Raw genomic sequence first — 18,433 nt, forward strand, 5'->3', positions numbered from 1 at the left:
TCCTGCCTTCTTCCTGCCTTCCTGCCGCCTTCCTGCCTTCCTGCCTTCTTCCTGCCTTTCCTGCCTGCCTGCCTTCCTGCCTTCCTGCCTGCCTGCCTTCCTGCCTTCTTCCTGCCTTTCCTGCCTTCTTCCTGCCTTTCCTGCCTTTCCTGCCTTCTTTCCTGCCTTCTTTCCTGCCTTCTTCCTGCCTTCTTCCTGCCTTCTTCCTGCCTTCTTCCTGCCTTTCCTGCCTGCCTTCCTGCCCTGCCTTCCTGCCTGCCTGCCTGCCTTTCTTCCTGCCTTCCTGCCTGCCTGCCTGCCTGCCTTCCTTCCTGCCTTCCGCCTGCCTGCCTGCCTTCCTGCCTTCCTGCCTGCCTTCCTGCCTTCCTGTCTTCCTGCCTGCCTTCCTGCCTGCCTTCCTGCCTTCTTCCTGCCTTCCTGCCTGCCTGCCTGCTTGCCTTCCTTCCTGCCTTCCTGCCTTCCTTCCTGCCTGCCTGCCTGCCTTCCTTCCTGCCTTCCTGCCTTCCTGCCTGCCTTCCTGCCTGCCTTCCTTTCTGCCTTCCTTCCTGCCTGCCTGCCTTCCTTCCTGCCTTCCTGCCTGCCTTCCTGCCTTCTTCCTGCCTTCCTGCCTGCCTTCCTGCCTGCCTTCCTGCCTGCCTTCCTGCCTTCCTGCCTGCCTTCCTGCCTGCCTTCCTGCCTTCTTCCTGCCTGCCTTCCTGCCTTCCTTCCTGCCTTCCTTCCTGCCTTCCTTCCTGCCTTCCTGCCTTCTTCCTGCCTTCCTGCCTTCCTGCCTTCCTGCCTGCCTGCCTTCGTCCTGCCTTCTTCTTGCCTTCCTGCCTTCCTGCCTTCCTGCCTGCCTTCCTGCCTGCCTTTCTCCTTTTTCTTTTCTCAGTGTTGGGGCTGCAGCCCAAGGCCTTATCCATGCTTGGCAAGTACTCTAGCAGGAAGCTACACCCAGGCCCTTCCCTTTCAAATCTGGCCGATGAACTGGTGTTCCTTCTACCACCACGCAGCACACTATCCTATATCCCTCCTTGGTATATCTCATGTCAACTGGACTTAGAGTGCTGTATGTTCCAGGGGTTGTCAGGGCCACAGCCTGGACCTTTGCAATCCTAAGCAGTCAGGCTGTGTCACTTAGTAACTCAGTTACAGAGACAAAGTGACAGTGAGAAACAGAAGAGATGCAGTCAGTTCACACACACTGAGAAGGAGAATGATGAGGTGCAATGGTCCCCCAGTCCACCCGTGCGGCCCTGACGTGAAGTCCAAGTTTAAACAGAGCCAGGCATGGCTAAGCTGTCCTGGCCAAGGTGTGGTCCTGCCCTTCACTGACCCAGCTGTGGCTCAGGGCCAGTCCCTCCTGTAAGGTGGTCTGAGAGGCTGTCAGCACTTTGTGAAATCTCTCTGTGGGTCCTACTGAATGGTACCTTCCAGGGAAATTGTCAGCCCCGAAGGCAAACACCAGCTCACAGCTTGTAAAAGCCAGACAAGGTGAACATATCTGTAACCCCAGCACTGGGAGGGGAGAAGACAAGTGGATTCCTGGAGCTCCTTGACCAGCCTAGCAGAAACAGTGAGAGACCCTGCCTCAAAGGTAATGCAGTGGAACAATAAAATTAGGTATCCCAATGAGCTCACACACACACACACACACACACACACACACACACACACACACTCACACATACATGCACATATGTGCATGGCACATGCACACATATGCACACACACACACACACACACAAGTGGGCATTTGTTAATTTCCTGGGTACAAAGAGAGATCAAAGTCATTAAGTAATGGCCACCATTGGCTCTCAAGTCCTGGGCCAGGTAGAAAGAGTCACTAGAGACATTGGGTCTGCAGGCTAACAGCAGGACATCTGGATAGAAATCTTAACTGAAGAGGTTTTAATATACTGACCATCACTTGGTTGGAGCATCCATCTGTGGGACCTGTAGACCATCTGGGTTCGAGGCCACGACGCTACTACTTCACTTCAGATCAGTAACTTAAAAACATGAGGAAAAGCTCTGGAGCACGGCTTAATGTGTACCTTTAATTTTTAATTAAAAAAAAATCTACTTTTTTAAGTGCTCTCAGCCCAGACATGATACTTAAAGCTGGTGGTGGAGATGTAGGTCAGGCAACCACAGGAAACTGTTTCTTTTTTTTCCCTGTCCCTGAAGCTCCATCACCAGAACATGGTGGTGGCAGGCTGTGCAATGTTGACAATTGGAGAACACGTGCCAAGTCTTGACAGCTTCTGCTTGGCTAAAATTCATAGTGGCACAAAGGAGTGATGTCCTGTGTTTATAAGTGAGAACGGTATTCTCAATATTTAACCTCACTAGAAAAGGTCTACCTCGGGGGGCCTTGGGTGTGGCTCAGTCTGCAGGTGCTTGCCTAGCATGCACAAAGATCCCCTACAGAAGTCAGCCCTAGTGGTGCCAACACTCAGGAGAGGGGCAGCAGGATCAGAAGTTCAAGGTTATCCTTGGCTATATAGTGACTTCTAGGCCATTCTGCAAAATACAAGTGTGTCTTTGGAGCAGGCAGTGGGAAGGGCTCACAGTAAAGGCGCATGCTGTCTGAGCCCTAGACCCACATGGTGGAAGGAGAGAACTAACTAGAAAGTTGTCCTTGGCCCACAATACATACATGTGCATGCACAAGTACAAGAAATAAATACATAAGAAAGTAATTATAAAAAACTAAAACTCAAACTACTACTCTTGGATCCGTTATGGATCACTACCCTCAACACAACCAGGGAGAAAGAATAATGCAAAGTCACAGAGCAGGAAGCTGGGTGGCTGTTATCCCAGGACTCAGGAGAGCGAGGCAGGGTTCAGTCTGGTCCGCACTTTGCAGCAAGACAATAACAAACAAACAAACAAAATAATAGCAACAACAAAAACAAAAAGCTGCAAAAGTTGCCTGAGAAACAAAAAGCTGCAAAGATGCCTGAGAGAGAGGTTAAGAGAATTTGCCGCTCCTGCTGATGACTGGAGTTTGGTTCCTAGCACCAACATCAGGCAGCTCACAGCTGCCTGTAATTCCAGCTCCAGGGGGATCCGATGCCCCCTTTCACCCTCCATGAATATCACATGCATGTGGCATACATATAAACACACACACACACACACACACATACACACACACACACACACACACACACACACACACACACACAAATATAAAGGCCATAGTCTATCAATGTAAGCATTATGAAGAACACACAACACTGAGCAATGTGAAGTCACAACAAGGAAATATCGCTGTATCATTTTCTAGGTGACACTAATATAAAGCAAATGTGGACATATTAAATATGTAAATAAGGTAATATGATTCTGCACATGGACATATTTAAATATGTAAATGATTTAATTGGAAAGATAGGCATGGGCAGGTATTAAAGAACAGAAAATAAAAGTACATTATTTTTTAGGGCAGTAAGGCCCAGGCTGGGACAACTTGTAAAAATTGTTCCATACTATACATCTATGTACTCTTATAGCCTTAAAAATTTTTTTTAATCAACATATAATTGTACAGATATGATTTTTTTCCATACATACACATTTGGATAAGGAGGAAGCAGGGAAGTCTGTCACCCCAAACCTTATCTTTGTCACAGTAAATCATCTAAAATCCTCTGAGATGAGTCTGTGCACCTATGCACACCTATCTCTGTGCACACCAGTGTCTGTATACACTCATGCCTACCTCTGCACACCTATACCTGTGCACACCCTTGCCTGTACACACCAGTGCCTGTGCACACCAGTGTCTGTGCACAGGAATGCCTTGCACACCAATGCCTGTGCACACCTGTGCCTGTGTATGCCCATGTCTATGCACACTCAAGTCTGCACACATGTGCAGGTATATGTGAAGACTGACATTGGGTGTCTTCCTCAGTGGCTTGTCACCTTACTTTTTGAGACAGTATCTCACTGAACACAGAGCTCACTTAGGCTGTGTGGCCAGCAAACACCAGGGCTCCTTCTGTCCTAGGTCTGGGATTGTAGGCAAAGTTCCTCCATGTGCTGGAGAGCCAGGTCGTCATGAGCAGCAAGCGCTTTACTGATGGGCTCCCCTCAGTCCCGCTGAGTCATTAGAAGCACGCATTATTCACCTCTGATACTCTAATATGCACTTCCTTCTGACTGTTACCTGCTGACCATCCCGCCTCCTATCCCTAGCTTTTGATAGCCACTAGTCTAGATTCTGTTCCCATGAAATAGTTTCTTGAAAAAAAAATTTTTTTTTTTAAAATTTAAGATATGAGCCTACTCTCTATGTAGTCTTGGCTCTCCTGGAGTTCCCTATTTAGACCAGGTTAGCCTCAAACTCACAGAGATTCACCTGCATCTCCCTCCTGAGTGCTGGGATTAAAGGCATGCGCCGGCACACTTGGCCAAAACAAAACTATTGGGGTGCCAGGCCTTTGCTTTTTGTGTAGCTGAAGATGACCATGGGTGACTGATCATGCTGGCTCCGTCTCCCAAGCACTGGGGTTACAGGTGTGCAGTCATGCAGGGTGGGGCTGGAGCATTGCCCTGACTTGCATGCCAGGCAAGCATGCTGCCACCTGAGCTACACCCTGAGCCCCGTGAGAGCAAACTTGATAGATCCCACAGGTCAGTGAGGTCACCATTAACTTTAAACATTTCCTCGCGAGAGTGCAGAGGCACAGGCTGACCCCCGTGAACTGTCACAGAGCCATCCAAAGCCTCAAGCTTGGAGTCTTATAAGGACAATTTTACCCTTTAAGATTTAGGGTCTCACTGAGTGTGGGGTTTGGAGTGAACTAACCTCTGGAAGATTCAGCAGACAGCTGCACAGTTTAAAAATCATCTGCAGACAAGCTGTTGATAAATTTTAGCACTGAGGTTATGGAGGAGGGCACCAAGAAGGCAGGGCCTCCCTCTGCCTCTCAGTCACAGGCCACTGCTGTTGCCCAGGGCCTGGGGCAAGAGAGCAGACTCAAGGGTCACTGGGCCTCCACCAGACACAATTCTCTTTGGTCACTCAGGAACTCTGCAACTCAGCTTGAACACCTTAACTGAAGCTCAGTTTTCTCATCTGTAAAATGGAACAAGGCCTCAAGGATACACTGATCTGTGGATCTGAGGTGAGTGTTTGAGTGCAGTGTCTGTGAATACTGAACTTCTCAGCCTTTAGGCCACATAGGCAAGTAGCAGCGCACCTGGGTTCAGTTACTGCTGAGCTGCTTGGAAGAAGAAATGTGTCTTGAAACAACTGTATACTTGACTCATTTTATTGTCCCCCCTCATTTAAGTGTGTGTGTGTGTGTGTGTGCTCTCCAAATTTGCTGGTTAATACTTCTGATCAACCGGACTGAACACAGAGTTACCGTATAAACACACTCTGAGTGGGAACTCCGTAAGAATGCTACCGGAAATGTGTAGCCAAGGAAAGAAGACGTGTCATGAATGGGCAGCACGGTTCTGTGAGCTGGACTGAGTAAAAAGAAGGAAGCAATCGGAGCCCCAGCATCCTTCTCTCTGCTTCCTGACTGTGGATGCCAAGTGAGCAGCTGCCTCACTCCTGCTGCTGTGCCTTCCCCACCATGACATGACGGACTGTGCTCTTAGACTGTGAGCCAAAACAACCTTTTCTCCTTCCCTCCCTCCCTCCTGTTGTTTTTTGCTACAACAACATGGAAAGCGACTAATGTTTCAAGCCCCGACTCTGACCTGAGACCACTGTGGCAATTGGGTGTCTGAAGTCACACTGTCCTCACCTGACTTTGGCTCAATTGTAAAGGCCTGATGAGACCGAAGCAACGTGATATGGAATTCAAAATCCACGGGGCAGCTGCACTGCAAGGGGATCACATAGCTTTTGCTGCAAAATAAGCACAAGAAGGAAAGGAACACATCATTTTCCTAAACTTCCTTTTAATGAGCCTAGAAAGGTGAAGAGACTCAGGAAGCATGGTTAGCAGCAATACGTGTCACCGGGACCCCAATTGGCCCTTCCTGTCTCTCACCAACAAAAAGATTTGTTTTAAAATGAACTCTCATGTAGCCTGGGCTGGCATCAAACTTGCTATGTGACCAAGTGTCTGAGTTCAGTTTCCAGGTGTTGTGACAAAATGGCCCTGACAGAAACAACTTAAGGGGGAATGGGTTTGTTCAGTTCATAGTGCCAGGTTGTTGCCATTGCTGTAGAGAAACTGAGGCAGCAGGAACTTGAAGCAGCTACCGTCCACTGAGAGCAGAGAACAATGAAGTGATGCATGGTTGCTTGTGCTTAGCTCTCTTGTTCCTGCTTACACAGTTCAGGATCCCATGCCCAGGGAATGGCGCCACCCACAGTGGGCAGGTCTTCCCATATCAGTTAATGTAATCAAGATAATTCCTCATAGACACACCCACAGGCCAATGTGATCTAGAAAATCCCTCACTGAGACTCTTCTCTGGTGATTCTACACTTAACACTAACCATCACACCAAGGAAGGTCTTGAGTTTCTGGTCTTCTTTCCTCTACCTCTTGAATGGTGGGATTGGAGGCATACACCACCATATGGTACCATGCAGGGCTGAGGATGGAACCCAGGGCTTTGTGCCCATAGTAGGTGAACAGTCTACCAAATGAGCTACACCTCTCATCCACACTCTTGAGAGAACTCCATTGTAGTCACTGTGGGTGGAGCTACCGGGTTAGGGGACTCTGCCTTCTTGGGAGGTACCTATCTGAGTGGACTTTACCACCACACCCTAGGCTAGACCTCACCAGCAATACCAGGGTTCCTTGAATTCTGGTGGAGTCATATGTGTAGGAGTTTCAGAGATATCCCAGATTCACACACACACACACACACACACACACACACACACACACAGAGAGAGAGAGAGAGAGAGAGAGAGAGAGAGAGAGAGAGAGAGAGAGAGATCAATAAATATTTGGTTCTCAGTAACCATTTAGTAGACTATAAATTTGACTTTTAAAAGTATGTCCGATTGATTGGGGGATTTAGCTCAGTGGTAGAGCACTTGCCTAGAAAGCACAAGGCCCTGGGTTCGGTCCTCAGCTCTGAAAAAAAAAAAAAAGATAAAAGTATGTCCAAAACATTTATATTGGGCTTTGAAATTCATTATCTTTTAATAATCTGTGATATATCTGAAATAGTTTGAATATAAATATTTTTAAAACAATTAAGATGTCTTTTTTTTTCATTACTGAGATTTATAAAATATTTCCAAAGAACTAAAATATCACCAGTTGACAGTGCATGTCTATCTCTGTTCTCTTCTTTGCAAGGGCGATTAGTACTGGGTATCCTCTGCCTAAAGTTTATGTAGTTATATGTATTTAATAACATTGTTACTTATCATGCTTGGGAAGATGTAGTTGCAAGAGAGCAGGTGGCTGGTCCCATCTGGTCCCATCTGGTCCCATCTGGTCACATAGCATCTACAGTCAGGGAGGCAGCCAGTGTTGAACGCTGCTCTTCAGCTCTCTCTGCCCTTTCTTATTAATCTGGGACCCTACTCCATAGGATGTCACCACCCACATGCAGGACAGGACTTCCTAGTTCAGTTACATTGCTCTGGAAATGCCCTCTCAGGCACACCCATATGTGCTTTCTAGGTGGTTCCAAACTTAACTCAAATTTGCCATTGCACTCATGACCCCTCAAGAGCTGTGGTTGCCTTCACGAGACTTGCAGAAGATAAGTCAGTCAACATCCCAGCATGGATGGGAGCAGAGCCTGCAAAGCCACTCCTGGAGCAGGTGCTACTAGGAGAGACAGACATTTTCTGTCAGGGTCATGGTCCTTGGTGGGTTGTCTGCTCTCTAGGGGTCAGTACTATACCCATGGACACACAGGCAACTGGGCTCAGTAGGTTATATATTTTAAAAGCTAGGACAGTAAGTTGAGAAGAAAATCTGGATGGGGGTACACAGGAGAAGCCGGACAGAGGACACGAGCAAAACTGTACTATAGTCATCTACGACTCTCTCTAACAACGCTGCGGCTCCTACAAAGCAGCTGTTTCAGGACTACAGTTCCCCCAGCCACTGGGCCAACAGGAGCTTGGCTCTGCTCTGCATGACAACCTAGTTGCCACTATCCTCTACTTTCCTCTGTCCCCAGCTGGGTGTGAAGCGCCAGGCCCAGCTCAGTGACGTCTCCTGGCTTTCTCTCATTGGATGAAAAGGAAGAGAACCTCAGTCTCCCCTCAGCTCCAAGGCAAGGGCAGGTGCTACTCTCTAAGGTCAGTGAGACTGTCAAGGCAAGGGCAGGTGCTACTCTCTAAGATCAGTGAGACTGTCAAGGCAAAAGCAGGTGCTACTCTCTAAGGTCAGTGAGACTGTGCCTCCTTGATCCATGGGAATAAACTCTACAGCCAGGAGCCCGCTGCAGCCCCAGAGCCCGCTGCAGTTTCTGATCCCACTGCAGCCTCTGAATCCACTGCAGCCCCTGAATCAACTGCAGCCTCTAAGTCCACTGCAGCCCCTAAGTTCACTGCAGCCCCTGGATCCACTGCAGCCTCTGAGTCCACTGCAGCCCCTGAGTCCACTGCAGCCCCTGAGTCCACTGCAGCCTCTGAGTCCACTGCAGCCTCTGAGTCCACTGCAGCCCCTGGATCCACTGCAGCCCCTGGATCCACTGCAGCCCCTAAGTTCACTGCAGCTTCTGAATCAACTGCAGCCCTTGAGTTCACTGCAGCCCCTGGATCCACTGCAGCCTCTGAGTCCACTGCAGCCCTGGAACTTGCCTGAGGCCTGCCTAGAGTTGGATCCACTGCTGTTTACTTTTTCTCTCTCTCCCTCCCTCCTTCCCTTTCTCCCTCCCTCCCTCCCTCCCTCCCTCCCTCCCTCCCTCCCTCTCTCCCTTCCTCCCTCCCTCCCTCTCTCCCTCTCTCCCTTCCTCCATCCCTCCCTCTCTCCCTCTCTCCCTTTCTCCCTCCCTCCCTCCCTCTCTCCCTTCCTCCCTCTCTCCCTTCCTCCCTCCCTCCCTCCCTCCCTCCTTCCCTCCCTCCCTCCTTCCCTCTCATCCTTCCTGAAACACAGTCTCATGTAGCCAAGTTCTTAGTTTTCCTGTGCAGCATGGATGACTTTACACTATTATCCTTGTCCCCACCTCTCAAACGCTGGGATGACGGTGTGAGCCACCATGGCGGGTTTATGTGGTGCTGGAGATAGAACCCATGGGTGCCTGCATTTTAAACAGGCACGCTACTCACTGAGCCAGACTCCCAGCTCTGTGCTGCTCCTGCTTCTTGGTAAATGTTCCTTAGCTGTGACTTTCTATGCTGTCAGGGTAGGTGCGCTATAAACACTTGAGTGCCCTGGTAGGAGACAAGGTGGCCCCAGGGTTCTGGCAGTGATACTTTTTGATATAAATCCTGGATAATGGTCATGTGGGATCCTGTCTTCAGCCCAGTTCACAGGATTTTCCACAAAACTTGTACAACCTTCCTACCTCGGGCTCTGTTAGAGGTGTGCAGGTGACCAGAACTCCTGATACTGCAAACAGTGAATGGTGTACAACGGTGGCTGCCTTTTTAGGGAGTGATGGTCAGTCTCTGACTGTTGACTTGATGGGACTTAGAGTCACCATGAACAGAGACTTCTGGGCGTGGCTGTGAGCAATTTTGTAGATTGGGTTAGCCTGGGGTGGGAAGACCCACTCTAAACCTAACTGTGGGCAACACCGTCCTGTGTGCTGCGGTCCTGGACTGAGTAAGGAGACAGTGAGCTGAGTGCCTGCATCCATCTCTCTCTGCTTCCTGACTGGGGATGCCATGCAACCAGCTGCCTTGAGTCCCCACCGTCACACCTTCCCACCCTGAGAAACTGTGCTCTGGAACTGTGAGCTCAACCAACCAATTCTTACGTTGCTTTTATCAGGCTTGTTTGCTTGTTTGTTTGTTTGTTTGTTTTTGTCACAGCATCTAGAGAAGTAGAGACCACACAAGGCTGTCTAAGGCCTTACCACCCTGAAGGCCCCAATCTTATCTAAAACAGAAGGCAGATCAGCTGAGCCGATGCTTAGGCACTCCATTCCATGTCAGCCATTCCACCCAAACTGGTTAGACTGAACCAACACTGGTTGTTATAGCAAGCAGGCTGGACCCTGCTCATGAAGAGGTAAGCAGGGTGTGGGCAATGACTTATTGCTGTCCACATGTGGTCTTTGGGGATAAGGCAGGTGACTATGGCTCACAGGTCATTACCTGCAGGGGTCAGCACAGAGCCGTCCCAATACAGACCCAATCTGATTGATGCTCAAGGCTCTTCTGAGAAATGCTACATGGCTGGATGCTTCTGCGCTGAAACAATTCCCCACAGACTCTCTTGGGGTCCTTCCTGTTGGTGATAAATGGCCCATTTTCAATGAACTCCTAAGCTCTGATAATTCTCAGAAAAAGGTGTTGAGGTATTTGTTTAGTGATGATTACCAGCAGCCAAGTTCCCGATGCACTTGCCAGCCTGGAAAAACAAACAGTTCCTCAAGGGAACAAAATTCCAAGCACCGTGATTCAGAGGACGCCAGACTGATGCAAGTCACCAGGTTGCAATGGAATCTGCACTCCGCTCTGGCTGCTCTGGCTCCTTTGTCAGTGTCAGGGCTGCAAGGATGATGGGGCAGGACTGTAGCTCAGGAGCGTTACCATGACAATTAGTTGTTTGTTTGTTAGATTTTTTTTTTTTTAACATTTTTTACTTTTATTGTGCACATTTATTTATAATATTATTCTTTACTTTTTTTTGTTTTTTTTGTTTTTTTTTGTTTTTTTTTTGTTTGTTTTTTTTTGTTTTTGTTTTTCAAGACAGGGTTTCTCTGTGTATCCCTGGCTGTCCTGGAACTCACTCTGTAGACCAGGCTGGCCTCGAACTCAGAAATCTGCCTGCCTCTGCCTTCCAAGTGCTGGGATTAAAGGCGTGCGCCACCACCGCCCGGCTATTATTTACTTTGTATGTATGTATGGTTGCTGGGAACTAAACCTTGCTCTTGTGCAAGAGCAGCAAGTGCGTGTTAATTTCTGAGCTAACTCTCCAGCCTAATTTATTTATTTTATGTATATGAGTACACTGTAGTTGTCTTCAGACACACCAGTAGAAGACATCGGACCTCATTACAGATGGTTGTGAGCCACCATGTGGTTGCTGGGAATTAAACTCAGGACCTTTGAAAGAGCAGTCAGTGTTCTTAACCTCTGAGCCATCTCTCCAGTCTCCACTGGCTTCAGCCTCTTATTTTACTTCTAAATGACACGCTTTCATGTGTACATGCGTAGATGAGTGTGTGTGTGTGTGTGTGTGTGTGTGGTGATGCTCACATGAATGCTGGTCTCTGTGAGATCCTATGGAACTGGAGTTATAGGTGGTTGTGAACTGCCAGATGTGGGTGCTGGCACGTGAACTTGGGGTCTCTTCTGTATGAACTCTTAACCAAAGAGCCATCTCTTCACTCCTTATGTGTTGGTTAATTTAATTGCCAAGATGACACAATCTAGGATCATTTGGGAGGTTGGCTTTGAACTCAGAGACATGGCTTCCTTTGCCTCTACAGTGCTGGCATTAAGGGCATGCACCACACAGCCTCCAGCTGTGTAGAATTATCTTAATTATGTTAATTAAGGAAAGGCGTCAGGAGGTTCCCTTGAGAGGCTGAGTGGGATTCTGAGCCACAGAAGAGTAGGAAAAACAAAGCAAGCAACGTCAGAGAAAGCAAGCCAAGCACTGGCACACGTGGAACTTCGAGCCTCCCAGGCCCTCTCTCCCTCAAGTTGCTGTTGTTGGGGTATTTTATCACACAGCAACAGGAGAGGGAACTGGGATGCTTACCATATGTGAGGCCCTGGGTTCAAGCCCAGTACTAGAAGTTCTTTAGTGTTTGCTGAGAGCAGTGGTGCACATCTGTAATTCCAGCACTTGGGAGGCAGATGTGGGAGGATCCGAAGTTCAAAGCCAGCCTGAGAAACTTTTCTGAGACAGCATCTCAAATAAACAAACAAACCTCCTCAGCTTTGAAGACATGTTTAGTCAGCTAAGAGTGTTGCCTATGCAAGCATGAGGGCCCAAGTTCAAATACCTAGTTCCCAGCTAAAAGTTTAGATGAGGCTTCAGGATCAGGGTAACTAAAACTCTGTGCTGGGCTAGGGGAAAGTGGCCAGAGAATTTGGAGGCTTGGTAGCTGCCAGCCTAGCTCCAGGACCAAGGAGAGAGCCTGAGGTGAAATATCGGAAAATCTCATATTCTCCTCTGGCCTCTGGACACACACACACATATACACATGCACACGCATCCACACAGATACACACAAACATGTGCAGAGAGACATAAAAACAAATGTATACACACACACACACACACACACACACACACACTTCTAAGCTAAATCCCTACTAATGAATTCTGAACTACAGTGAAACAAATATCCCATTCTTGTTATTCCTCAGAAGCAAATAGGACCTTAAGTCAGAGTTCTCTAAGTGACAAGCATCAGGTAATTAAAACAGAAAAAAGCAGGTGGAAGTCAGCTCTCTGGGAGATAATCTTAGGTTTTATCCTCCTGACTTTACCACTCATTTTATCAATTTCATTAGGACTGCATATAAAAGTACATTAGATACTTCAAAAGAGTCCCTTCCTATTTTTTTTTAAATGGCAGCCTAAACCTTTAAAATACTAAGACTTTGTATTATGTTCAAATGTCATCATCAGAAGAGAGTACACATTTACCTTATAGACAGTACACATGAGAGGGGAGGGCCTGGGATGTGGCTCAGTCGGTCGAGTGCCTGCCTAGCACGAAGCCTGGGTTCCATCCGCAGCACGGCATAAACCAGGTGTGCTGGTACAGGCACGCGTGCAATCCTAGCATCCAGGAGGATCAACGTCATCCCCTACTACACAGTGAGTCCGACGTTAGCCTGGGCTACCTGAGACCCCACTGTAAGAAAGGAAGGAGAAGAAGGGAGGAAGGGAAGGAGTGAGGAAGGAAGGAAGGAAGGAAGGAAAGAAGGAAGGAAGGAAGGAAGGGAGGAAGGGGAAAAGGGAGGTTGGAAAGAAAGGTAGAGAGAGAAAGAGAGAGGGAGGGAGAGAGGAGAGAGAGAGAATAAGTTCAAATTTCTCTCTTCCCATCTCTGATTTGTTTTAGAGTGAACTTATTGGATGACTTAAAATCAAATAAACTGTTTAAAGCTCTCGGTGTCTGGAGAGTGTCGTGAACGGGCCACTTTACCATAATAGGATTTGGCTCCTTTGCTAGAGAGTGAAGAGCAAGGGACAATGAGCATGACAAATGTGTGCTGTTCCACAATGGCTGGACTCCGCAGCTACAGCAATGTAATTGTTAGTTATTACGTTTTATAAAACTTTAGGGAAGGGCCTGGGGAGATGGAGCTGGCAAAATATTTGCCTTGCAAATGTGAGAACCTGAGTTAGAGACCCACAACCCACATTAAAAGGCTGAGCATGATAAAAATGCACACTTAGAATGTACATCCACAAATGCACACTCATGAAAGCACACTCATAAATGCACACCCACGGATGCACACTCACAAATGCACACTCATAAATGCACACCCCAAATATACACTCACAAGTGTATGCTCACAAATGCACAGTAATGAATGCACAGTCATAAATGCACACTCATGAATGCACTCACAAACGTAAATGCACACCGCCAAATGCTCACTCACAAATGCACACTTACAAATGTAACCTCACAAACAAATGCACAGACACACACACACACACACACACACACACACGCATACGCAGACGGAGGAGGGAGACAGTCAGTATTGGGGGCCCCCATCCGAGCTTATGTACACCTAGTTACAAACCCCACCTCTATCATGGCAACTGGACTTTGGAAATCCGAGATTAATGTTTTTTTAAGTGAAAACCCACAAGTGAGCCTTCACTGGAGCCAGATTATGTTGGCACCGTGATCTTCGGCACCAGAACTGTGAGAAATTCTGTTATAGCCAAAGATACTGATTTCACACTCGTATGCTTACATTAGGAAAATATTAAGACATTAATGTTAATAGTATTTTTCTATAATTAAATCATTGGTTTTTTTTAATTGTATAAACTTTATTGCAGAAAAACTTGTGAGTAAATGAAAACCTCACACAGTAAAATTAAGCAGATTCAAAGTCTGTACAAGTCAATGAACTTCTACACAGTTAAAGTCAGCACCAAGACCAAAATGTCCATGACTGAATTAGACCGGGAAATGCAAATAGCTTTAAATCTTTCATTGTATCCACCATGTGCGTTCAGTCCTCCCTCTTGCCCTTACTCAGCTTTCTTGATCTCTTCTCCTCACGTTATATTCTATCCACCATAGAGACGCACATCCTGTACAATAGGCTCCATTACGTTTCTATTAGAACAAAAACCTTGTATGTGCTATTCATACCAAATACAATAGTCTTTGATCTGAGCAGAAGAACAAAAAAATCTTTGTATAGGCCATTCAGATCAAAGACAATAGTCTGAGTCAAAAAGTGTTGTATGACAGCATGCAAAATGTATGTTCTGTATGCAGAGGCTTCAGTGAGCACACATGCTATCTCCATGAAACAGAGGCAAGGACACCAGAGAGCAGCCTGGACTCATGAGTTCACCTCTCCAGACTTGATAAAAGATGTTAAGATGTTCTTTTCCTTGGTATTGTAAGAGAATTGAATTGAGAGAGAGATATATATAGAGAATAATTGAGAGAGAGAATTCTGTAAGTCTTGCTCTGCAAGCTTGAGGACTTAAATTCTGGTTCTCTGGATCCATGTAGATGCCAGGTGTGGCCGGCTATACCTGGAACCCCAGCTCTGGGAGAGCAGAGACAGGTGGATCCCAAGACCTATCTGGGTTCACAGCAAGCTTCAGGTTCAGAGAAACACTGTCTAAAGGAATAAAGTAGAGAGTAGGCGAGTAGGAGCTCCCAATGCTAACCTTTAGTCCACGTGAGCACACAAACATACACACACACACACACACACACACACACACACACACACACAAGTGCCACATCTGAAACAAAGAAGGCAGAAGTTCCATGGTAACTGCCATCTGTAGAGATCATATACATCTTATTCACATTTCACAATCGTCTTCAGTGAGAGGGTCAAGGGTGGAGCACCAGTTTAGCATGTGTGATCTAAATACAAATCCCAGCATCAAATCCAAAACCTCATTTAAAAGAATGCGATAATGTTTACCATTTTACCATTTCAAATGTGCCATTCTGGGCATTAAATGCACCACAGTGTTGTGCCTCCTCCAGCCACCCTCAGGACTGTCTTTGTTTGAATCCTCTCCCCACGACACACTAGTTCACCATTTCTCCTTCACAGACACTGGTGGCCACATCTATACCCATGTCCAAGAATGTGCTGCTTGTAGGTCCTCTGCATGGTGAGAGTCTTACAGTGTAAAATACCTTTGCAAACTACGTGTTAAGGGGGCTGAAGGATAGCTTAGTTGGTAAAAAGCACTTGTTTTGCAAGCACAGGGACCTGAGTTCAGATCCCACACCCATGTAGAGTTGGGTGTGTTGCTTTGCGTTTTGAATCCTGATGCTGAGGAGGCAGAAACAGAGATCCTGAAGGCTTGTTTACCAACCAGCCTTGTGGAAGCACAGAATCCTGGGTCCAGTGACAGAACCTGTCTTAAAAACAAAGTAGCTAGCTACTGAGGAATGACACACAAGATGTCTTCTGGCCTCCATACACGTGTGTAAATGTGTATCAGAACCCCCCCCTTAACACACACACACACACACACACACACACACCAGGATACAAACACAAACACACAACTGAACATACACAGGAAAAACTAAATGTTAAGTTCACTTAACAGGAAATTCTTAATAGAAACAATACATTTGATAGTAGACAGCGCTTTCCAGTTCACACAAATGTAGGTAAGGTAGGAGAGTGGAGATACAGAGTAAAATTCAGGGACCACTCCCTGGGAGGAAGCAGGCTCTGTCTGTTTGAAGCCCAGGGAAGAGGGTCAGCTGGTGGCAGAACCCAGGAAGGGAGCTGGGGGAAGGCTCAGTGTAGAGGGGTGGGTAGGGGTAGGGATGAAAGGCCTCCTGACGGGCACTGGCGTTTTCATATGGAGAAATATATATCGTTATTAGGGGAAGATATGAAGATGCCCTAAAGGCTGTGAAAAGCTATGCACGGCGGCTTCCTTTACACGAGGTGGTGGAAGCGGACACATGCTTGTATTAAAACCACAGATCCTCCCAGCCTAAGAGCCTGTAATAACATTTGACTGGCATTACCTACAGGGCACCCTGCTGACCATCTGCCTGTCCTTGTGGCCCACCCACCCACAGCCATCAAAAGAAAGGGTTCATTCTGTGTTGGAATAAGAAATGCATTTCTTTTGTTTATTTAAAACATATTTTCTCTTTGGAGATTATAATTACATCATTTTTCCGTGTGCTCTCTCTAAACTCTCCACATATCCGTTCTCAACACTCTTTCAAATCCATGGCCTCTTTTCTTTAACTGTTGTTGCTGTGTGTGTGTTCCTAACTATATAAATATAACCTGTTCAGTCTGTATGACGGTACCTGTACTTTCAGGGCTGACCACTTGGTGTTCGATTATCAATTGGTGTTCTCTTCCCTTGCGGGAAAGGAAATTGATTGATTTTAAACAAAACAAAGGGAACTCAAACACCTCTGGTTTTGAAGCTGCTCTGTCTAAGATCTGGGCTAAGAAGTGGGCCATATATAACAGAAGACAGCTGTTCCTGGAACTACAGCCATGGCTTGGGTCGCACCTCTCGACGGGATGTTTACCTAGCACACAGGAAGCCCTAGGTTCAAATGTTAGCACCATGCCAACCGGGCATGATAGCACACGTCTCAGTGTTATATAGGGAGTTTGAAGCTAGCCTGGGCTACAGTGTGACAAAGAAAGAGAGGACAGAAGAAAGAAAGGAAGGAATTTTAGTCATAATTCTGGGAGTTGGCAGCTACTCCTTCATCCTATTTGACAAGCACCCAACCAACGTATTCTAAAATGCACGTTGAACACAGGTACCTGTGTGCTTGTATGCCTGCATGTGCATTCATGTGCACCTATGCACACGTATCACGTCATGTGTGCAGTACTGCAGAGCTGGGATGTAGCAGCCAAACACCAACTAGCTACTATAGTTAGTGCTAGAAATAGCAGCCTCTGACCCAGGCAAGGAAAGAGCACACAGATACCACTCTGGAGGGCAGGGAACTGGAAACCATCAGCTTCCTTTGCTCCATGAAGGATTGTACTTCAGATAGACACTGACATTCTTTATATTACAGTCCTAAATAGTAGGCCTAGCAATTTATCCATGAATACTCTGCATGTGTCAGTGTATGTTTGTGTGCACACGTGCATGTGCATGTGTGAGTGTGCACATATGTGTGTGTGTGCAAGCCCTAGGGACCCCTCTATCTCCACTTTCTCAGTATGGGGATCACAAGCATGGGTACTGCCACACCCAGTTTTTTGACATGGGTTCTAGAAATCTGAACTCAGTTCCTCCTGTTTGGCAGTGAGTTATGAACTGAGCCATCTCTCTGGTCTTTGCAAATACTTTCTCTAACAGTGAAGGTCATCAAGACTTAGTATGCGATGCTAGCTTGGCTGTTTAAGCATAAATACCGAATGAATGAATCATTCCAAAACTTTACAGACTGGATGAGCCTATCATGACAAACGCTCTACCCTTAACTGCCCCGATACACATTCATTTGCTCATGGAGCACACCATAAATTTAGTCCACTTTACCGACCACACAAACCAGCTAAACAGTATGAACGAAGTCGACGGGAGAAGAGCGTGTTAGCACTTTAAAGCTGGGCTTTCTTTCCTTTGCTTTCTCCAGGACCCTTAGATCCAGAAGTTTGGAGAAAGACAAAGAGAGTATTAACTCAAGTCTTCAGGTGCAAGTCCCCCTTGTCAGCTCTCTGAAGTTGTCACCTGAAGGGATAGCTCTTGGGCCCGTGCATTATTGTTCAGAGAGATCCCTAGAGTTTAGAGTGGGAATATTTTTCTTTCCCACTAAAATTCAGAAGAGGAGACTGGACTGAGAGGAACAACTAGATTGATGTGCGCGCAGTCAGAGCATCTTAAATCAAAGAAATTCTAACTACAAAAAGTTGTTCATATAACAAAACTACAGGTGCTTGTCAAATGATAGAAAGTGTGTATGCATGTGCGTGTGTGTGCACACGTGTGCAGGTGCACATGTGTTTTTATGCATGCATGTGTACAGGTGCACACATCTGTAGTAGCTAGAGATCAAGCCTGGATATTGCTCCTCACCCTCCTTGTTTGTTGAGACATGTTCTCTTCCTGGCCTGGAGCTCATTAAGTCGGCTAGTAAGCTGGTTGACCAGTGAGCCCCGGAGATCCTCCCAGCTCTGCCT

General features: G+C 46.9%; 1 protein-coding gene across 1 annotated transcript in view; it reads right to left on the reverse strand.

Moving 5' to 3' along the window:
- Positions 1-18,433, reverse strand: part of Cfap221 (cilia and flagella associated protein 221) — an 81,074-nt gene that overhangs the window by 38,410 nt on the left and 24,231 nt on the right. The window contains exon 7 of the mRNA XM_034513415.2: positions 5,757-5,860. Coding sequence (XP_034369306.1) covers positions 5,757-5,860 — 104 coding nt within the window. The remainder of the gene's footprint in view (positions 1-5,756; positions 5,861-18,433) is intronic.

The sequence above is a fragment of the Arvicanthis niloticus genome, chromosome 10 (assembly GCF_011762505.2).
Source record: "Arvicanthis niloticus isolate mArvNil1 chromosome 10, mArvNil1.pat.X, whole genome shotgun sequence".
Taxonomy (NCBI): domain Eukaryota; kingdom Metazoa; phylum Chordata; class Mammalia; order Rodentia; family Muridae; genus Arvicanthis; species Arvicanthis niloticus.